The sequence below is a fragment of the Schistocerca cancellata genome, chromosome 11 (genome assembly GCF_023864275.1).
Source record: "Schistocerca cancellata isolate TAMUIC-IGC-003103 chromosome 11, iqSchCanc2.1, whole genome shotgun sequence".
Taxonomy (NCBI): Eukaryota; Metazoa; Arthropoda; class Insecta; order Orthoptera; family Acrididae; genus Schistocerca; species Schistocerca cancellata.
The window spans coordinates 106,643,864-106,664,142 of record NC_064636.1 but is presented as its reverse complement, the minus strand read 5'-3'; the positions used below and the strand labels follow the sequence as shown (position 1 = coordinate 106,664,142).

The 20,279-nt window shown below is 48.5% G+C and overlaps 1 protein-coding gene across 1 annotated transcript in view; it reads right to left on the bottom strand.

The window, feature by feature from the left end:
- Positions 1-155: 155 nt before the first annotated feature.
- The window catches only part of LOC126108290 (myotrophin-like), a 70,137-nt gene continuing 50,013 nt past the window's right edge, over positions 156-20,279 (bottom strand). Inside the window, exon 3 of the mRNA XM_049913513.1 lies at positions 156-570. Within this exon, the coding sequence (XP_049769470.1) occupies positions 156-570 (415 nt within the window). The remainder of the gene's footprint in view (positions 571-20,279) is intronic.

Genomic DNA, 20,279 nt, shown 5'->3' with positions numbered 1-20,279 from the left:
CAGGATCAAATTTTTGCATTCTTTATTAAAACTTATCAAGAAGAAGTGTAAAAAAACTGTTTCAAGTTTCTTCCACAGTCATTTGTTGCACAGATAATTTCATGTTGGCATATCTCTGCTTATTTTGCTCTCTGACGATAACCAGGGGGCTTGTCTTACTTTGGATCCCTGACCCCACTGTTTGCCCCTGCCTCAAGCAGTGCAGTCGCCACATCTAAATGGCCCTCTCTTGCGGCATCGTGCAGTGGTGTCCTCCCTAGAGCATCTCTAGCGTTGGGGTCAGCTGATGCCCCAAGCAGCAGTCGCACCACAGGTGTGTGGCCCTCATATGCAGCCAAGTGCAGAGGTGTGACTTGTCTGTTGTCTCTGGCGTCCACCTCTGCCCCAGCCCCCAGCAGGCACTTCACCGCTTCCAAGTGCCCGCTCTCTGCTGCCCAGTGCAGAGCAGTAGTCTCGCACTCTCCTCTCGCCCCCACGTCCGCCCCTGCCGCCACCAGAGCGATGACCTCCTCCATGTCCCAGTCCTCAGCTGCTTCCATCAGCTCGCTGCGGCTTTCCTCTCTGGAAAGGCTGCAGCACAAAACAAAAATTCTCTCAATACTGCAAGCACACGTACCTGACAGAGAAAGCTATCATACAGGAAAAAACTGTTCTCAATGCTTATCCATCCAGCAAGAAACCTAATATTCTCCTACAATCCAAAAATAGTGTGAAACTGTATTAAGCTACAGAGGTGCTGTTATATCGACTTAATCAAATTCATTTAACTATCCATTAAAAATTGCTTTATTCAATCACTCAAGAAATTATCCTGCCATATTTATTTTCACATTGACTCCTGCAAGTCAGTTCCTGTTACGTACCAGTCTTTGGTCTACATTGAAATGGATGCTTCTTGCGGCAAATATCAGTGCATGCACGTATGCCTTACAACTAATACCATCTGCAGGTATTTAAAGACATTTTTCTGATATGAGGCCAAACAGCTCAGTCTAGTTATTTGCAAATTTCGTGATACAGCCTCACCATATAGTGACAGTTTGTTTCACACACAACCACCTGATCGAAACATTTCAGACATTACAATGACACTAAGGCGACTACTATTCCAAATACACTAAGCTTACCACACGATCTTATCACTGAAGTCCATTTTCTTGGATCACCTCTTTAATTAGCAGCTGGTTCTCTCCACACCACTCCCCATGCAAGGCACCCCCAGCTCCTTTCTAACTTATTTTCTATATGGTGGAGTTGCTTTAAATCTACATAAGCTGGGACATTCATATGAGCACTTTTGTGCCTCGGTGGATTTGGCTAATAAGAGGAGAGACAGGCGAATATAGTAAAGGCCTGGTGTCTAGGTAAGGATTTCATCTGGATTATGTCATGACAAGATGGGGCTCCTGAAATCAAATGTTGAACTGTAAAGCATATAAAAAAAAACAGATGTGAACTCAAATCACAGTTTAGCTATGACATTGAATATGATGAAGCTTAAGGGAACCATCAGCAAGAATCTGTGTGTAATCAAGTAAGGTACTCAAGTACAGAGGAATAAAATGCTAGTTTGCCAGTTGAATGAGAATGGACTTCTCTAACACTGCCTATTAAAGAACAGGGAAAGACAAATGCAGGTACAGGAAAGGAAAGTTGAAGAAATCTTTGTGAAGAGGAAACAGATAATGATACGAGTACAGAAGTAGAGGCCACTAAAGAATGAAGTAGACAAGTGCAGGAAACAAAGCAAAACTGGGCAGGAAAAACTAGAAGAATTTGAAGAAACGCTCGTAAGAAAGAAATCGCAGCAGGCAAGCATAGAGTGATGCTTTACGAAATATAGCATAGCCTTGAAATGTTGCTGTGTCAACCTGGCACACGTAGGAATAGTTAACACAGGAGTACTCAAGCAGCAAATTTGACAATCGTTCCACACTGGCAGCTGTGGAAGTCTAATGTACATGCCAAAAGGCATAGCTCAGGCCAAACACACACAGCTCGACGGAGTACTTGTACCAAACCCATTTATACTAAAGTCGTTTCTGTGAGCACCACTTCTCTAACACGACACAGCATGCCCCCTTGAAGCTGTTCGATACTGGAGCTGCCACTACACACACTGCAATTGGCCAACACCGGTCCAACACTATTCGAGGCAGAAGAATTCCTTGGCCGAGCTGCAGCCATCCTGTAGTGGGCTGCTGCCTTATGTATTATAAGGAGTATTAAGAACTTGCAGATTGTTTCCGTGGCACACTCTTGCACCCATCCAACATGACCAGCTACTGACTGAATTACATGCATTGTCATAATTGCTACCACTGTATGTTCACCACCACATCTGAACTTCCAGCTTACACAGCAGTGAATCAAGAGCTATGATTATTGGTTGGTTGGTTGGTTGGTTGGTTGTTTGAGGCTTAAGGGACCAAACAGCAAGGTCATCAGTCCCTTGTTCCACATGTGGTCCATTCCGCTAATGTGACATCTCAGGAAAGTCAGGACAATAAAAGGGAAAAGGCTAAAAACGTAAAGGGGCAGTCATGTTGTCAATGTTAAAAACAAAACGACGGAAGTCAGCAAGAGAACGAACCCAACGCTATGCTGAAGCAGCATAGGCAAGACCACCTGTGACTTAAAAGGTACAACCGCTAGAATGTAGAAAGTACATATGGGAAAAGGAGACTAACCAAGCCTTAAAAAAAAGGGTAAAAACAGAGTAAAAGGGGAAGAAAAGAGGATTTCGGTCAGGGAGGTGAATCGGGAATCTTCCAACACTGCTTACAGTGGGAGACACCCAAACACTCGCCGTCCTGCCCCAATACCAGAGAGAGATTAAAAACCTTAAAACTGAGAATAAAAACCACTTTCCCAGAGGAAACCGAGAACTAGAGAGACCATCCGGGAATCGTCAGCCAACATCAAAGGTAAAGTGTAGGGGAGTCTGTACTTAGCACGCAGAGCCAAAAGAAGGGGGCATTCAACCAAAATGTGGGCTATCGACTGGAAGGCTCCACAACCACAAAGTGGGGGTGGCTCATCACGCAAAAGAAAACCATGGGTCAGCCTGCTATGGCCAATGCGGAGACGACACAGTGTTGTCGAGTACTTTCGGGAGAGGCGAAAGGAAGAACGCCACGGGCCTGGTGCCACCTTAATCACACGAAGTTTATTAGACAGGGGAGTAGCCTCCCAAGAATTGGCCCATGACTGTGCGAAGTGGGATTTGATGTGAAGCCATAAATCCGCTGCAGGAGGGGTTACAGAAAACGGGGGGTAAGTGACTGCTCCCCCAGCCAAACGATCAGCGAGCTCATTACCCGGGATACCCACATGGCCAGGGACCCAAAGGAAGTCAATGGAACAAGCAGCACGGTGAATATTAGCGAGATGGTCATGGATGGCAGAGACCAAGGGATGGCGCGGAAAACACCGGTCAATAGCAAGAAGGCCACTCATCGAATCCGTACATAACAAAACGCGGTTGTGTTGGGACTGTTTAATAAAGGTAAGGGCCTGGGAAATTGCCATCAATTCCGCAGTAAACACCCCACATGTAGGTGGCAGCAGATGATTTTCCGTACCGACAGAGGACGTGAAGGCATACCCCACATGAGCAGCAGATTTAGAGCCATCAGTGTAAAAACAACGGCATCCCGAAACTCCCATAAAATTTGGCGGAAAAAGGAACGGAACACCACCAGAGGGATGGAATCTTTTGGACCTCGGCGGAGATCCATCCTAATTCGAGGCTGAGGAACTAACCAAGGGGGGTTGGATGGGATGGAGCGAGGAAGGCAGGACAAAGAAGGAAGCTGAAAATCACGGCAAAGAGGCGCAAGGCGGAGCCCAACCGGTAAACCCGCCCGAGGGCGGGAGTCGGGTGGGCGACGTCCATGGTCTGGGAACAGGATAGAATAGGAAGGATGAGTGGGAGAGGAATGGATAGTGCATAAGACACCAGAAGCTGGGACCGCCGAACAGAAAGGGGGGGGGGGATCCCAGCTTCAACCGGGAGACTATCAACAGGGCTAGTAGGGAAGGCACCGGTGGCCAGACGGATACCACGATGGTGGGCTCGATCCAGCACGTACTGTGTGGAAGGAGCAGCTGAACCATAAACTTGACAACCATAGTCCAAGCGAGACAGAACTAGAGCATGTTAAAGATGGAGAAGGAGGGAACGGTCCACAACCCAAGAGGAGTGGGCAAGGAAGTGAAGGACATTGAGTTTCGGAAACATCCTACCTTCAGATGTCTGATATGGGGCAGCCAAGTGAGCTTGTTGTCAAAAAGAAGACCCAGGAAACGAAACTGTGGGACCACAGGCAATCGGTGGGCATCGAGATAGAGCTCTGGATCAGGGTGGATTGTAGCACAGCGACAGAAGTGGACCACCCGCGATTTTAGAGGAGAGAATTGGAACCCATGTGAGAGGGTCCATGCAGAGGCACGCCGTATAGCTCTCCGGAGCTGCCGCTCTGCAGATGCCATCGAAGAGGAACTAACCCAAATGCAGAAATCATCCACATACAGGGCAGGGGCGACCAAAGGACCGACAGAGGCCACAAGTCCATCGATAGCAATGAGGAAAAGGACACTCAAGACAGAACCCTGTGGGATGCCTGTCTCCTGGGTCCGTGGAGAACTAAAAACAGTACCAACTCTAACTCTGAATGACCGATGGAACAGGAACTGGCGGATAAAAATCGGGAGTGGTTCCCAAAGACCCCACTGATGAAGGGTAAGTAAGATGTGATGACGCCAGGCCGTGTCATAGGCATTGCGAAGGTCAAAAAACACTGCAACTAAATGGCGGTGGTGGGAAAAAGCCTGCCGAACTGCGGATTCCAAGCAAAGTAAATGATCGATTGGAGACCGTCCCTCTCGAAAGCCACACTGCTAAGGGGACAATAGATCCCGAGATTCGAGGACCCAATTGAGCCGATGGGCTACCATCCATTCAAGTAACTTACAAACAACATTGGTCAAACTAATTGGCCGATAGCTGTCAACAGATAGGGGGTTCTTACCAGGCTTAAGGACAGGAACCACGATGCTATCCTTCCACTGAGAAGGGAAGTCACCCTGGAGCCAAATACGGTTAAACACCTGAAGAAGATGTTGCCGTTGTGGAGCACTGATGTTGAAGCAGTTGGTTATGAATGGAATCTGGGCCGGGGGCTGTATCATGAGAAGAAGAAAGTGCAGAAAGAAATTCCCATTCAGTAAAAGGTTCGTTGTAAGATTCTGACTCACAAGGGGTAAAACATAAGGTGGAAGCTTCAGCCCGCTGTTTCAGGTGAAGGAAAGCAGCTGGATAGGAGGCTGATGCTGAAGCCACTGCAAAATGGGTCGCAAGATGTTCTGCAAGAACTAATGGGTCCGTACAAAGGACATCTGGGAGGTGAAGGCCTGGGAGGGTGGACTGCTGATGGCAACCTTAGAGAGAGCGAAGTGTAGCCCATACCCATGACAGAGGGACAGTAGAACCAAGGGAAGAAACGAATCGTTCCCAACATATCCGCTTGCTCTGTTTGATTAAATAACGGGCTTTAGTGCAGAGGCGTTTAAAGGTAGTAAGGCTGGCTATGGATGGGTGCCTCTTAAAGTGTTGCAAAGCTCGACAGCGATCACGGATGGCAATGGAAATGGCCGTACTCCACCATGGGACTTGCCGGCGACGAAATGGTCCAGATGTCACGTAGGACGTCATCAATACAACCCGACAAAGAGGGAGAAAACACGACCTGCGCAGTGTATAGAGGCCAATCGGGGCGTTGGAAACACCAACGAGGTAACCTGTCCATCGGGGAGCGGGAAGGGAGCGAGATAATCAACGGGAAATGGTCACTATCACAAAGGTCGTCGTGTGGCGACCAGTGTAATGAAGTGAGGAGAGAGGGAGAAGAAAGAGAAAGATCAATGGCAGAAAAGGTACCATGACCGGCACTGAAATGAGTAGGGGAGCCATCATTAAGAAGGCACAAGTCGTGGTCTGCAATAAACTGGTCTATATGAAGACCTCATCTAGATGGAAAGGCACTGCTCCACAAGGGATGATGAGCATTAAAATCCCCAAGGATAAGGAAGGGAGGAGGAAGTTGCTGAAGAAGGGCAGTTAAGGCAGCAGGTGTAAGAGTCCTGTCAGGAGGGAGATAAAGATTGCAAACTGTGACCGCAGAGTCTAGGTGGACCCTAACAGCAACCGCTTCCAATGTAGTTTGAAGAGGAATCCACGTGCTAGCAATGTCTGTATGGACCAACGTACAAACACCACCAGAAGCCCGCAGGGGTCCGACCCGATTTCGACAGAAAACACGGAACCCACGGAGGATCGGTGAGTGAGAATCAGTAAAATGAGATTCCTGGAGAACCACACAAGCTGCAGAGTAAGACGAAAAAAGGGATTTCAATTCCGGAAGGTGACGATAGTATCCATTACAATTCCATTGCAGAACCACAGAACGATGAGTTAAATGGGGGCTGAACACACTAAAGCCAGTCATACCGCCGGATCCCCACCCGTCACCGACAAGGAGGGGGCGACATCCATGAACGACAGGTTAGAATCCGGTTGTGAAGTCGGGGAAGGGACCTCTGGTGACACCAGAGGCTCTTTGTCCCGGGACTTATGTGTCTTCTTCTTTTCAGGCTGAGATCGAGGAGGGCTGTGTGGCATAAAGGAGCTAGCTGCAGCAAGATCGAGAACAGAAAGAGACCGGGCGACCTGGGGGCCGACAGACCGCGGCTCTCGCGGTCATCGCGCGGCAGCAGATCTTCGGCCTGGAAGGTGCCGGGAAGGGGCATCCCGGGAGAGGCGCCCTTGACCGGCAGACGCCGAAGGAGTGGGACACTTCTCCGGCTGGGGAGGGGGAGCAGTGCCCAGAGGAGAAGGTGTGGGAGCTGCAGGGGAGGGAGGGAGGAGAGGGGTCCGGGATGGCGGTAAGGAAGGGGGAGGAAGGGGTGAAGATGTAACCAAGGCGTAACTAGATGTCATGGACACAGGGTGAAGACGTGTATATTTCTTACGGGCCTCTGTGTTGGTTAAACGATCGAGGGACTTTTACTCCTGTATCTTCTTTTCCTTCTTATATACTGGGCAATCTGGTGAACGTGGAGAATGACTACCATGACAATTTACACGCAGACGAGGGGGAACACAGGGACTCCCCTCATGGAGTGGACGTCCACAGTCACCACAGAGAGGGGCCTGTGAACAGCGGGAAGACATGTGTCCAAAACGCAAGCACTTAAAACACCTCATAGGAGGTGGGATGTACGGCTTCACATCACATCGATAAACCATAATCTTAACTTTCTCATGGAGGGTATTCCCTTCAAAGGCCAGGATAAAGGCACCAGTATCAATGAGATTGTCTTTAGGATCCTTCTGGACACGCCAAACAAAGTGAACACCACGTCATCCAAGATTGTCCCGAAGTTCCTCATCAGTTTGAAGGATGAGGTCCCTGTGAAAAATCACACCTTGTACCATATTTAGAGACTGGTGGGGGGTAATGGACACAGGAATTGTGCCAAGATGGATACAGGCACGAAGGGCCGCAGATTGGGCAGCTGAAGCAGTTTTGATCAGCAACGAACGCGACCGCATCTTGCTCAGGGAGTCCACTTCGCCAAACTTGTCTTCACTGTATTCCACAAAGAATAAAGGTTTGGTATTGGTGAAAGTATCTCCATCAGTCCTGGTGCAAACTAAATAACGGGGGAAACGTTTAACCCCTAGCCGACGGGCCTGACCCTCCTCCCAGGGGGTAGCCATGGAAGGCCGAAGGGGCAAAAGAAGAAGCAGTTCCACGCAGAGAGACAGCCGCAGAAGAATGGCCAGAGTTCTGGACCCGTATGCGTTTCATTTGCATAGCGTCCGCCCTGATACCACCCACTCCGATCAGGGGCTCTCCTCACGGGCGCCACCCAGCCACAGTAAGGGCCGTCTGGCACAGCAGCCATTGCCGGGAGTTCCGATGCTCCAGGACGGCGAGCAACCACTCCAAGGCATGCATGAGGTGGTCACAGCTCAGGTATCAGAAGTGTGATCCCTGTGTGTTCAGGGGGCTCAACCAAAAGCGCATAGCGACCCCACCACACGGGCTGGCTACCATGCTGGCTATGCACCCTAGCATCAGACAACGACGTGAAAGAAAAGGTGGAATGTACTAGGAGGGCACACGTCGGAGACACTAGGTAAGGTGCTCTTCCCCAAATGGCTCACACTACGGAGGGAAAATTGTGTAATGAGGTCAAACCCCAGAGGGGGACCAAGGAATGCCAAAAGGAGGAGATGATTACGCAACAAAGCCGGATTGTAAAACCAACAGAACCAGGAGGATAGTGGGGGCCAACATAAGCAAGGACACCAAGATAGGGAGAGGAGAGGGCGACAGGAAAGGAGCAAGGAGGGGAAAGGAGGGGAAGGGGAAGGAAATGCAGCCCTGGAGAGAAAGAAGGCTGCAATAGCTCGGGGCCCCATGCTCGCCACACAAAAGAGTTGTGGACCCCCTGGGGGGGGGGGGGGGCTATGATTATTTATTATGGAGAGTGTGTCATGGAAAGAAAGCTTCATCACCACGCTATGTGCAAAGTTTTGTTAAGAATAAGGATCTGTGGATGTCACTTTATAGGTATTGGTAAACAGGATTTTTTTTTTTTTTTTTTGTTTGTGGTTTTAGGGCGCACAACTTCAATGGTCATTAGCGCCCTGTCTACTCTAAAAATGCACCGCGAGCCACAAGTTGACAACAACAACTAAAAGGAAAAACACAATAAAAGACAGACTGACAGGCATAGGATTAAAAAACTTCATCAAATGTCCTTAGCGAGGTGTGTCAAATTGATAAAACAAAGAACACGAGCAGCTGCTCGTGGGTCATCCGCTAAAATGTCATCGAAAGTATTAGGCAGGTTAAGATCGAGGCGCAGTTGGTTAAGATCGGGACAGGACATTAAAATGTGTCTAACCGTCAGCAAGTGCCCACATGGGCAGAACGGCGCCGGCGCAGCCGTCAGCAGATGGCGATGGCTGAACCGGCAGTGTCCAATCCTTAACCTTGCTAAAACGACCTCCTCCCGCCGAGAAGGGCGTGAGGAGGACGTCCAAGCCACGGGAAGAGGTTTTAAGGCCCGAAGCTTGTTGTTGGTAAGTGCAGCCCAATCGGCATGCCACAGCGACACAACGCGCCGACAAATGACCCTGCTAAAATCGGACGAAGGGACACAACAAGAAGCTGTCCGAGGCTGGAGGACCGCAGCCTTGGCCGCGGCATCTGCAGCTTCGTTCCCAGGGATACCGACATGGCCAGGAACCCACATAAAGCTAACTGGCGGACCGACGTCCACCAGCCGCTGAAGAGAGCGTTGGATCCGGTGTACGAAAGGGTGAACCGGGTACGGATCACTGAGGCTCTCGATGGCGCTCAGGGAATCTGAGCAGATGACATAAGCAGAATGTCGGTGGCGGCAGATGTAAAGAACAGCCTGGTAGAGGGCAAAGAGCTCAGCTGTGAAGACAGAACAATGATCATGGAGCCGGTATTGGAAACTTTGTGCCCCGACTATAAAGGAACACCCGACCCCGTCATTGGTCTTAGAGCCATCTGTATAAATGAAAGTCATGTTGATGAACTTCGAACGAAGTTCCAAAAAACGGGAGTGGTAGACCGAACCGGGGGTGACCTCTTTTGGGAGCGCGCCGAGGTCAAGGTGAACGCGGACCTGAGCCTGGAGCCAAGGTGGCGTGTGGCTCTCGCCCACTCGAAAGGTTGCAGGGAGTGAAAAATGAAGGTGTTGAAGGAGGCGACGAAAGCGAACTCCAGGGGGTAGCAGGGCAGAGACATACAACCCGTATTGACGGTCGAGAGAGTCGTCAAAAAAGGAACGATAAGACGGATGGTCGGGCATTGACAGTAGCCGATAGGCATACCGACAAAGCAGTATATCGCGCCGGTAAGTGAGCGGCAATTCGCCAGCGTCAGCATGAAGACTCTCTACGGGACTGGTATAAAATGCTCCGATCGCAAGTCGTAAACCCCGATGTTGTATGGAGTTGAGGCGGCGTAAGATGGATGGCCGTGCAGAGGAGTATACGAAGCTCCCATAATCCAGCTTGGAGCGGACGATCGACCGATATAGACGAAGTAGGACGGTTCGATCCGCTCCCCACGACATACCACTGAGAACACGGAGGACATTTAAAGAACGGGTACAACGGGCGGCCAAATATGACACATGTGGAGACCAGCTAAGTTTCCTGTCAAAGGTAAGGCCTAAAAATTTGGTTGTCTCCACGATTGGGAGAGCAACGGGACCGAGTCGTAAGGACGGTGGGAGAAACTCTTTGTAGCGCCAGAAGTTAATACAGACCGTCTTCTCGGCAGAAAAACGGAAGCCATTGGCGACACTCCAGGAGTAAAGACGGTCAAGAGAACGCTGAAGACAGCACTCCAGGACACGTGTACGCTGCGCGCTGCAATAGATGGTAAAGTCGTCCACAAAAAGGGAGCCTGATACATCAGCTGGGAGGCAATCCATTATTGGATTGATCGCGATGGCGAACAGAGCGACGCTCAAAACTGAGCCCTGTGGCACCCCATTCTCCTGGCGAAAGGTGTCGGACAGGACAGAACCCACACGTACCCTGAACTGTCGATCCATTAAAAAGGAACGAATAAAAAGAGGGAGGCGACCGCGAAGGCCCCATGTATGCATGGTGCGGAGAATGCCCGCCCTCCAACAGGTGTCGTAAGCCTTCTCCAAATCAAAGAACACAGCCGCGGTCGGGCGCTTCCGCAAGAAGTTATTCATAATGAAGGTCGACAAGGTAACCAGATGGTCAACAGCAGAGCGGCGCCTACGAAATCCACATTGTACATTTGTAAGTAGGCGTCGAGACTCAAGCAGCCAAACCAATCGAGAGTTAACCATTCGCTCCATCACTTTACAGACACAGCTGGTAAGTGAGATAGGTCGATAACTGGAAGGCAAGTGCTTGTCCTTCCCCGGCTTAGGAATCGGGACAACAATAGACTCGCGCCAGCATGCGGGAACATGTCCCTCAATCCAGATGCGGTTGTATGTACGAAGAAGAAAACCTTTACCCGCAGGAGAAAGGTTCTTCAGCATCTGAATATGAATAGAATCAGGCCCTGGAGCGGAGGACCGTGATCGGCCAAGTGCGGTTTCGAGTTCCCGCATGGTGAATGGGGCATTATAACTTTCACAATTCGAGGAGCAAAAGTCAGGTGGCCTAGCCTCCTCTGCCTGTTTGCGGGGGAGGAAGGCAGGGTGGTAATGAGCGGAGCTCGAAACCTCGGCGAAAAAGCGGCCGAAGGCATTGGAGACAGCCTCAGGGGCCACAAGGACTTCATTCGCGACCTTCAAGCCAGAAACTGGGGAGTGGACCTTAGTGCCAGATAGCCGGCGCAGGCTACCCCAGACAACAGAAGAAGGAGTAAAACTGTTGAAGGTGCTTGTGAAAGCAGCCCAGCTGGCTTTCTTGCTTTCGTTAATAATACGACGACACTGAGCACGTAATCGTTTATAATTAATACAATTCGCCACTGTAGGGTGGCGTTTAAAGGTGCGTAAAGCACGTCGACGAGCACGTAAAGCGTCTCTACATGCTGCGGTCCACCAGGGGACCGGTACGCGACGTGGAGAAGAAGTAGGGTGAGGGATGGAATATTCAGCAGCAGCGAGAATGACTTCCGTGAGGTGTGCGACCTGACGATCGCAGCTTGTGAAGGTTTGATCCTGAAAGGTCGCCCTGGAAGAAAAGAGCCCCCAGTCTGCCTTGGAGATGGTCCAACTAGAGGAGCACGGAGAGGGAGTATGCTGCAGGAGATGGATAACACACGGGAAGTGGTCGCTCGAATATGTATCAGCAAGTGCATACCACTCAAACCGGCGTGCAAGTTGGGGAGTACATATAGAGAGGTCTAAATGGGAATAGGTATGAGATGTGTCCGAAAGAAAAGTAGGGGCGCCAGTATTAAGGCAGACAAGATTGAGCTGGTTGAAAAGGTCTGCTAACAAGGAGCCCCTCGGGCAGGAGGCTGGAGAACCCCAAAGGGGATGGTGGGCATTGAAGTCTCCAGTTAACAAAAACGGTGCAGGTAGCTGAGCAATAAGTTGCATCATGTCTGCCCTGGTAACGGCAGATGACGAGGGAGTGTAAACGGTACAAAAGGAAAACGTAAAAGTGGGGAGAGTAATGCGGATGGCGACTGCCTGCAGGCCGGTGTGCAACGTGATGGGATCGTAGTAAATATCATCCCGGACCAGCAACATAACCCCTCCATGAGCTGGGATTCCTACCATAGGGGGTAGGTCAAAACGCACAGAGGTGTAGTGTGCCAAGGCAATGTGATCGCATGGGCGTAGCTTCGTTTCCTGGAGGGCTACGACGAGCGGACGATGCAAGCGGAGCAGCAACTTCAAGTCCTCTCGGTTGGAGCGAATGCTGCGAATATTCCAGTGAATAAGTGCCATCGTAAGAAAAGGAAGATGAGAGAAGGGGTCACCTCGAAGGCCGCTTAGGGCCTGGCTTCGAGCGAGCACTGCCGCCGCTATCAGTAGGCGGACAGTCATCGTCCATGGGGTCTATAGGGTCATCGGCCATCTCGGGAGGATGGCCGGGAGGGGGAGCTTCCTCCGCCGGTGAACGGCCAGATGTACGGCTACCGGCGGTGCGGCCAGGCGAAACGGAGGACGGCCTGGGGCGGCAACCGCTGGGTGGCGCAGGAGAAGAGATGCGCCGTGGCGGAGAAGGAGAACTGTGCTTCCTATGCGCCTTTTTGGAAGGACGTTTGGTGGAAGTATCGGTCGAAGGCTGGGAGGTCGAGGGACGGAGGAAGTCTGCACGGGATGGTTCCTTCTTGAAGGACCGTGCATCTGACTTCGGTGTCTTCGACTTAGCAGAAGCTGAGGAAGTGGCTGGTGTCTGTGGTGTGATGGGAGAAAGAGGAGACGTCGACCGCGCGATCTTAGCACTGGCCGAACGGACGACCGTGGTGCTGAAGGTCAGATCGCATGTCTGGGTTGCGACCTCCCGGGTAGTCCGAGGAGAGGCGAGGACAGTACTATATTTCCCCGCTGGGAGCAGCGTGGGCTTCCTACTAGCCAATAGCTTGCGAGCAGCCGAGGTGGACACTTTCTCTTTGACACGAATTTCTTGGATGCAACGTTCGTCCTTATAGACAGGACAGTCGCGGGAGGATGCGGCATGATCACCCTGACAGTTCACACAATGAGGAGACGGAGGTGGACAGTCACCCTCATGGGCATCCCTGCCACAAGTGACACATTTAGCCGCATTGGAACAAGACTGTCGAGTGTGATTGAAACGCTGACACTGGTAGCAGCGCGTAGGTGTCGGGACATAGGGGCGAACAGAAATAACCTCGTAGCCCGCCTTGATGCGCGATGGCAGCTTAACACTATCGAAGGTCAAGAAGAGTGTCCGGGTCGGTACAAGGTCGTTGTTGACCTTTTTCATGACCCGATGGACAGCCGTCACGCCCTGCTCAGCGAGGAAAGATTGAAGCTCCTCGTCAGTCAATCCGTCGAGGGAGCTAGTATACACTACACCACGAGACGAATTCAAAGTTCGGTGGGCCTCCACCCGGACAGGGAACGTGTACAGGAGGGTGGCCCGAAGCAGTTTTTGTGCCTGAAAGGCATTCTCAGTTTCTAGTAATAAGGTGCCGTTACGCAACCTGGTACAAGATTTGACAGATCCGGCTATGGCATCAACGCCCTTCTGAATAACAAAAGGGTTGACAGAGGAAAAATCCTTTCCGTCCTCAGTGCGAGAAACTACGAGGAACTGTGGGGCAGGCGGTAGTACTTTTGTCACTGTTGGCTGGTCACGTTTCCGTTTTTGGGTCGAAGTCGAAAGCGATGGAGTAGAATCCATTGCGGAGGAATCCCCCATGATTGCCAGCGTCTCCGATGGCGCGCTCCTTCCTTGTGGGGACCCTCTCAGAGGGCACTCCCGCCTTAGGTGAATGTTTACACCTCAGGTCACACCTCCCGAGAAACAGACGGAGGGACCAATCGGCATGGTCAGAAGGTATCAGCTAAGGCAATCACCCCTCCCCGGGCCTGGCCTTTACCAGGGGGTACGCGCGTGCCTTACATGTCTACCCAGGGCGGGGACTTACGCGTTACCCCGCCACCGGCTACGCGTGCGAACGCGTGGGTCGGCCTTCAGACACGCACAGGGAGGAAGGAAGAAGAGGAAAAAGAAGAGAGAGAGGGAGAAAGAGGACAGACTGTCTCAAACGCCGAGGCGGAGACCAGAGAAGGCAAGGAGAAGAAGGCAATGAGAAGGCAAGGAGAAAAAGGCAATGAGAAGGCAAGGAGAAAAAGGCAATGAGAAGGCAAGGAGAAAAAGGCAATGAGAAGGCAAGGAGAAAAAGGCAATGAGAAGGCAAGGAGAAAAAGGCAATGAGAAGGCAAGGAGAAAAAGGCAATGAGAAGGCAAGGAGAAAAAGGCAATGAGAAGGCAAGGAGAAAAAGGCAATGAGAAGGCAAGGAGAAAAAGGCAATGAGAAGGCAAGGAGAAAAAGGCAATGAGAAGGCAAGGAGAAAAAGGCAATGAGAAGGCAAGGAGAAAAAGGCAATGAGAAGGCAAGGAGAAAAAGGCAATGAGAAGGCAAGGAGAAAAAGGCAATGAGAAGGCAAGGAGAAGTCAAGGGAAAGAGTAAGGAAGACAGTGAGGTGGAGAAGAGCAAAGAAAGGGACCAACAAAAGGAAGGAAGAAACGAGAAGTTTAAAACCAAAAAGACCACAATTATAGGTCGTGAAACCGTCCGTCTCCGGACGCAGGCGCTAACTACCCCCGTGAGGGGGATGGACTCCTTTTAGTCGCCTCTTACGACAGGCAGGAATACCTCGGGCCTATTCTAATCCCCGGACCCGCAGGGGGGAAACAGGATTTGCCAGTATCTGTCAGATTCATGCAGTACAAGTTGCTCGATACAAGTTAAAAAATTTTGTAGTGTAATCAAGATGGTGTAGTGCAAGTCAGCATAGGTTTTACGAGGGAGAAAAAGGTAATGGGAATCCCTGTACTCAGGTGTGGAAAGACTCCTGCCTTCTTCAGCTGAAGTGCTGCAGTGTGAACTCTTTGCACAGCTCACCTGGCCAGCTCGCCTCGCAATGCACGACTGCTGCATTGTGATTTGTAAGGCGTAACATCACCTGTGGCTGTGTGTGCTTTATTCTACTCCCTGCTTTGCACGTTTCCGACTGAATATGGTCTGTGTGCTACAGCGACAAACTGCACATCAAAAGTGGCTACCATAAAGTACAAGACTTTACGAAATTCTACTGCATTGAGAGTAAACTTACAAAAGTCGTCGATATGCAGTGGGAACGTTATGAATTACCTCTAAGAAAACGGTCTTTTCACGCGCACACAACATGGGTGCAGAAATCATCTTGTGAAACACGACTAGCTCTTCATTCGCATGAAGTGTTGAGTGTTATTGACAAGGGATTTCAGATCGATTCTGTATTTCTAGATATCCAGAAGGCTTTTGACACTGTACCACACAAGCGGCTTATATTGGAACCCTGTGACTTGGAACCCTGCGACTTCCTGTCAGGGGTCACAGTTTGTAGTAATCGACAGAAAGTCAGTAAAACAGAAGTGATTTCTGGCGTTCCCAAGGTAGTGTTATAGGCTCTTTGCTGTTCCTTATCTATATATACGATTTGGGAGACAAACTGAGTAGCAATCTTAAGTTGTTTGTTGATGACGTTTATCGAGTAATAAAGTCATCAGAACATCAAGAACTACGAAACGATTTAGAAAAGATATCTGAATGGAGCGGAAATTGGCAGCTGAGCGTAAATAACAAAAAGTGTGAGGTTATCCACGTGAGTGCTAAAAGCAATCCGTTAAACTTCGGTTACACGATAAATCAGTCAAATATAAAGGCCGAAAATTCAACTAAATACCTAGTAATTACAATTATGTACAACTTAAATTAGAAGGAACACACAGAAAATGTAGGGAAGGCTAACCAAAGACTGCGTTTCATTGGCAGGACACTTAGAAAATTTAACAGATCTACTAAGCAGACTGCCTACACTACGCTTGTTCGTCCTCTTAGAATACTGCTGCACGGTGTGGGATCCTTACCGGATAGAAGTGACGGAGTACATCGAGAAAGTACTAAGAAGGGCAGCACGTTTTGTACTATCGCGAAATATGTCACTGGATGCAGGATTTGGGCTGGATATAAAAGAAAGGCGTTTTTCGTTGCGACGGAAACTTCTCACTATATTGCAATCACCAACTTTCTCCTCCAAATGCGAAAATATTTTGGAGACACCGACCTACATAGGGAGAAACTATCACCTCGATAAAATAAGGGAAATCAGAGCTCATAAGGAAAGATACAGGTGTTCGTTCTTTCCGCGCTCTATACGAGGGTGGAATAATAGAGAATTGTGAAGGTGGTTCGATGAACCCTCCGCCAGGCACTTAAATGTGATTTGCAGAGTATCCATGTAGATGTAGAGAGGTACAAAGATTATTTTCAGAAACACAAGCAAGCACGGTCAAAGACAACATCCCTCGCACAACAAAGCTATTGGTACTGAACATAGCCCTTGGCATGGGGGAAAAATAGCTGAGAATGCACAAGTGGAACACTATTTTATAGAAGTAGTTCATGGGTTGGGGGGGGGGGGGAATAGGAAAAGAAGGGAAATAAGCGATCGGAATGTGGTGGCATAGATGTGTGTTGAAAGTTAGGTGACCTGACGTAAAGCAACTGAACACCTCTACAGAATTAATGGAGATAGTAGTGGTAAGGGGAAAACCCTGACAAGAAGAAGGGACAGGATATTAAGAACGTGTGTTAAGAAATCATATGATTACTTTCATGGAACTAGATGGGGAAAAAGTGTAGGAATATATAGAAATTTGAAAGCATCCAACATCTAAATGAGGAATTAGGGCGCAAATGCTACAAACAAAATTGTCCCCGTTCCCCCTATAGAAAAGGAAATACCGAAGGCAAAGTCTGAACAGTAAATCGGCAGTAGAAACAGCCACAGTTGAGCTACATGTATGACGTCATCGCGCGACCTTGTAGGGTATAAATAGCTTGCGCGCGTCTAGTGACGTCATTGAGCAGCCGCACGTACAGCCGTACGAGCAGCCGCACGATGCCGAGGATACGTTTTGTTAGGAGGAGAAGAGTTAGGCCATCTGTTTTTAAGGTTTGTAAAAGTGTTAGTCTATCGCCTAAGAGCACGGACGAGGCTTCTTTATTTCAAGGAGCGCACAGATGGATGGGTTTTGTTGCCAGATTTTCTTTGAGTGACTGTACAGGGAACTGGTAACGGTTGGATTACTATTGCCGCGGTTTTACCTCATTTGTGTGGGGTTACTGGAGCGGGCAGCTGTGGCAACACTGACAGTGCTTCCAAGATGTTCCACATCCTGAGAAGCTGAGGCAGAAAAGGCAGTCTCCTGTGACAGTTCTGTTTTGATTGTCCAACAATATAATTCTTGTTCCTCTCAGACTTCCCCCTCTCATTCCTACGATAGAGCCCATACTGTCTTTCTTTGTCCATTCCGTAACTACAGTATTTCAATACTGCATCATTGTGTGTTCATCTGGATTTGCACATAAAATTATCTGCTCAATGTTGTAACATAGTTATTCTCTCACCAAATTTTCTGCACGTGACTTTAGATTACATACCTTTATTGTTGACACTGGTTTCCTAAACCCGATGAAAATTGTTCTATCACTGAAGTGATCACAGTAACTTATTTCTCCTACATTCCTATTCTAATTAACCTTCATAATACAATTTTCTAGTACAGTAGATATCGTGCCACTGTTCATCTGATCAGATATCTAGATCTAGGCTGCTCCTTAGATTTCCTTTACACATTTTCTAGTTTCCTTACCACACAGTGGTACTGTGTAATGGTACTTTGTGTGGATGCCATTTCTCGTGTGCACTTAGGAGAAGTAAATGCTAGATTTCAAAGTGGTGTGCGCTAGTAGCTACTGAAACTCCTGGTACAAACCTACTGAGATCTCCACACAAGGATAGCACTAACTAGATATGGCACCCCCCAGTAGCTGTGCACTCACACAAGTAGAGGTAATCAATGAGTAAAATGTGAAACCCATTGAAAGTAATGATTCAAAGGCTTTTCACTGTTGAAATAAAACAGTTACCGGGTAACGAAAGTCTTTATTATTTGAAATATCAGAATGCACAACATAACTCCGCCAAAGCCGGTCCCAAGCCCGGTTGAAAAAGGAGGAGGGGGAGGAGTAACAACCTCGTTAAAAAAACCTTGGTTCACCTGGCCCGGGTGATAGTACCTCGTAAGGGTCCCTTGCCAGGGTAACGGTGAAGACCTCAACGGCAGTGAAGGCGGAGATGAAGATCATCGGAACGGCGGAACTGGCGGAAGAGGTGAAGATTAACCAACGGTCCAGAAGGCGGAAGAAGACACTATATGTCCCAACGGCTTTTGGAGCGGAAGAGTTATCTTCAATCAGCAGCGTCTGTACTTCAGAGAAGCGGCTGCGAAAGGCGTCTGTACTCCAGAGGAGCGGCCTGAATTAACTTCTTAGTGTAGCGAACTAAGTCTTAGTGGAAAGAGGTGTATACCTCTGGAAACAACAGCTTTAACCAAGTATCAGAAATGGAAGGTGCAATGAGAAAGTTTCCTCCCCGTGGTGGTAATACCACCGAAGCTGGGCATTCGGATCCGGGGGCCCAGCATCATTGCGCAACAGACCAGTCGGAGGGTCCTAGGATCCCTAACGCTAAACACAGGAACAGACATCAAACGTTCATAGGAACACTGAACGTGAACTCAATGCTGAGAACAGGTAAACAAAAAGAACTGACAAAACTAATGGATGAACACAAACTAAAAGTTCTGGCTATACAAGAAACAAGATACCCAGATGAGGATACAGTACAGGCAGACCAGAACAGGATTTATAAAGGGAAACCAGCACAGATAGTAAAGAATACAAAAGGTCTTCGGGTATATGGCACAGCATTTGTGATACATAACTCATTTTCTACTAAGGTACTAGAATTTAAATCTAAATCACCAAGAATATCATTGATAACATTCAGAAATAAAAATAAAAAGTACACACTTATAAATGCCCATGCACCAATAAAGACAACCAACAAAATCCAGACAAAGTGCAGACATTTTGGGAGGAACTGGAAGAAACAATAGGGAAGATCCCTGAGCAACACACTACAATTCTGTTAGGAGACTTTAATGCACAAATTGGAAGAAACGAATTATCAAAAAGCACAGGGAGGTTTACAGCACACACTAAAACTAACATGAATGGCCAGAGATTAGTAGAGTTTTGTGAGAAATTCAAATTGAACATTATGACAACTAAATTCCAGAAGAATCCCAAAAAACAAACAACATGGAAATCACCGAACAAATTACTTGGCGAGTTCCAGATTGATCACGTGGCAATAAGTTATGATAATTCAAGGGACATTCAAGATGTACAGGTGGTGAAAGGGGCCAACTTTGATTCTGACCATTATCTGACCAAAATTAAGATGAAATTAACACCAGAAAGAAGTCACAAGAGTGACGAAACAAAAATAGCCAAATACAGAGTACAGGACTTAATGCTCAATCAGCAAGTCTTAGACGCCTACAAGGAAAAGACAGATAAAATCAAAAGTCACAAATGGGAAGAAATTGCAACCTCAATACGAGACGCAGCAGAACAAACAATTTTACTAACCAAAAAGAAAAAGCATCCCTGGTGGAATGAGGTCTGTGAGAAAGCACTACAGAAAAGAGCCAGAACTTGGGAGAAATACAACTCAACCAAAAGGCCAACTGACTGGGAGCAGTTCAAAACGCAAAGACGTGAAACGACGAAAATCATTAAAAGTGAACGAAGGAAATATGACACACAACAAATACAGAAAATACAAGATGAATTTTCTAAGAACAATACACGCAATTTCTTTCTAACATTCAGAACTACAATAACAAGATATAAACCACCGACACTCTGCTTCAAAGATGAAAAAGGAAATCTGATCACCAGCGTGGAACAAAATTGCCAACACCTAGCGAACTACTTTGAAACGCTGCTAACCTGCAAAAGACCTGATGAAACCTTGACATTTGAGAAGCCTAAGAATAAGCTACCAGACTCTGAACCACCTAATAAAGAAGAAATTAAAGAGATCTTGAAAGGATTGAAAAACAA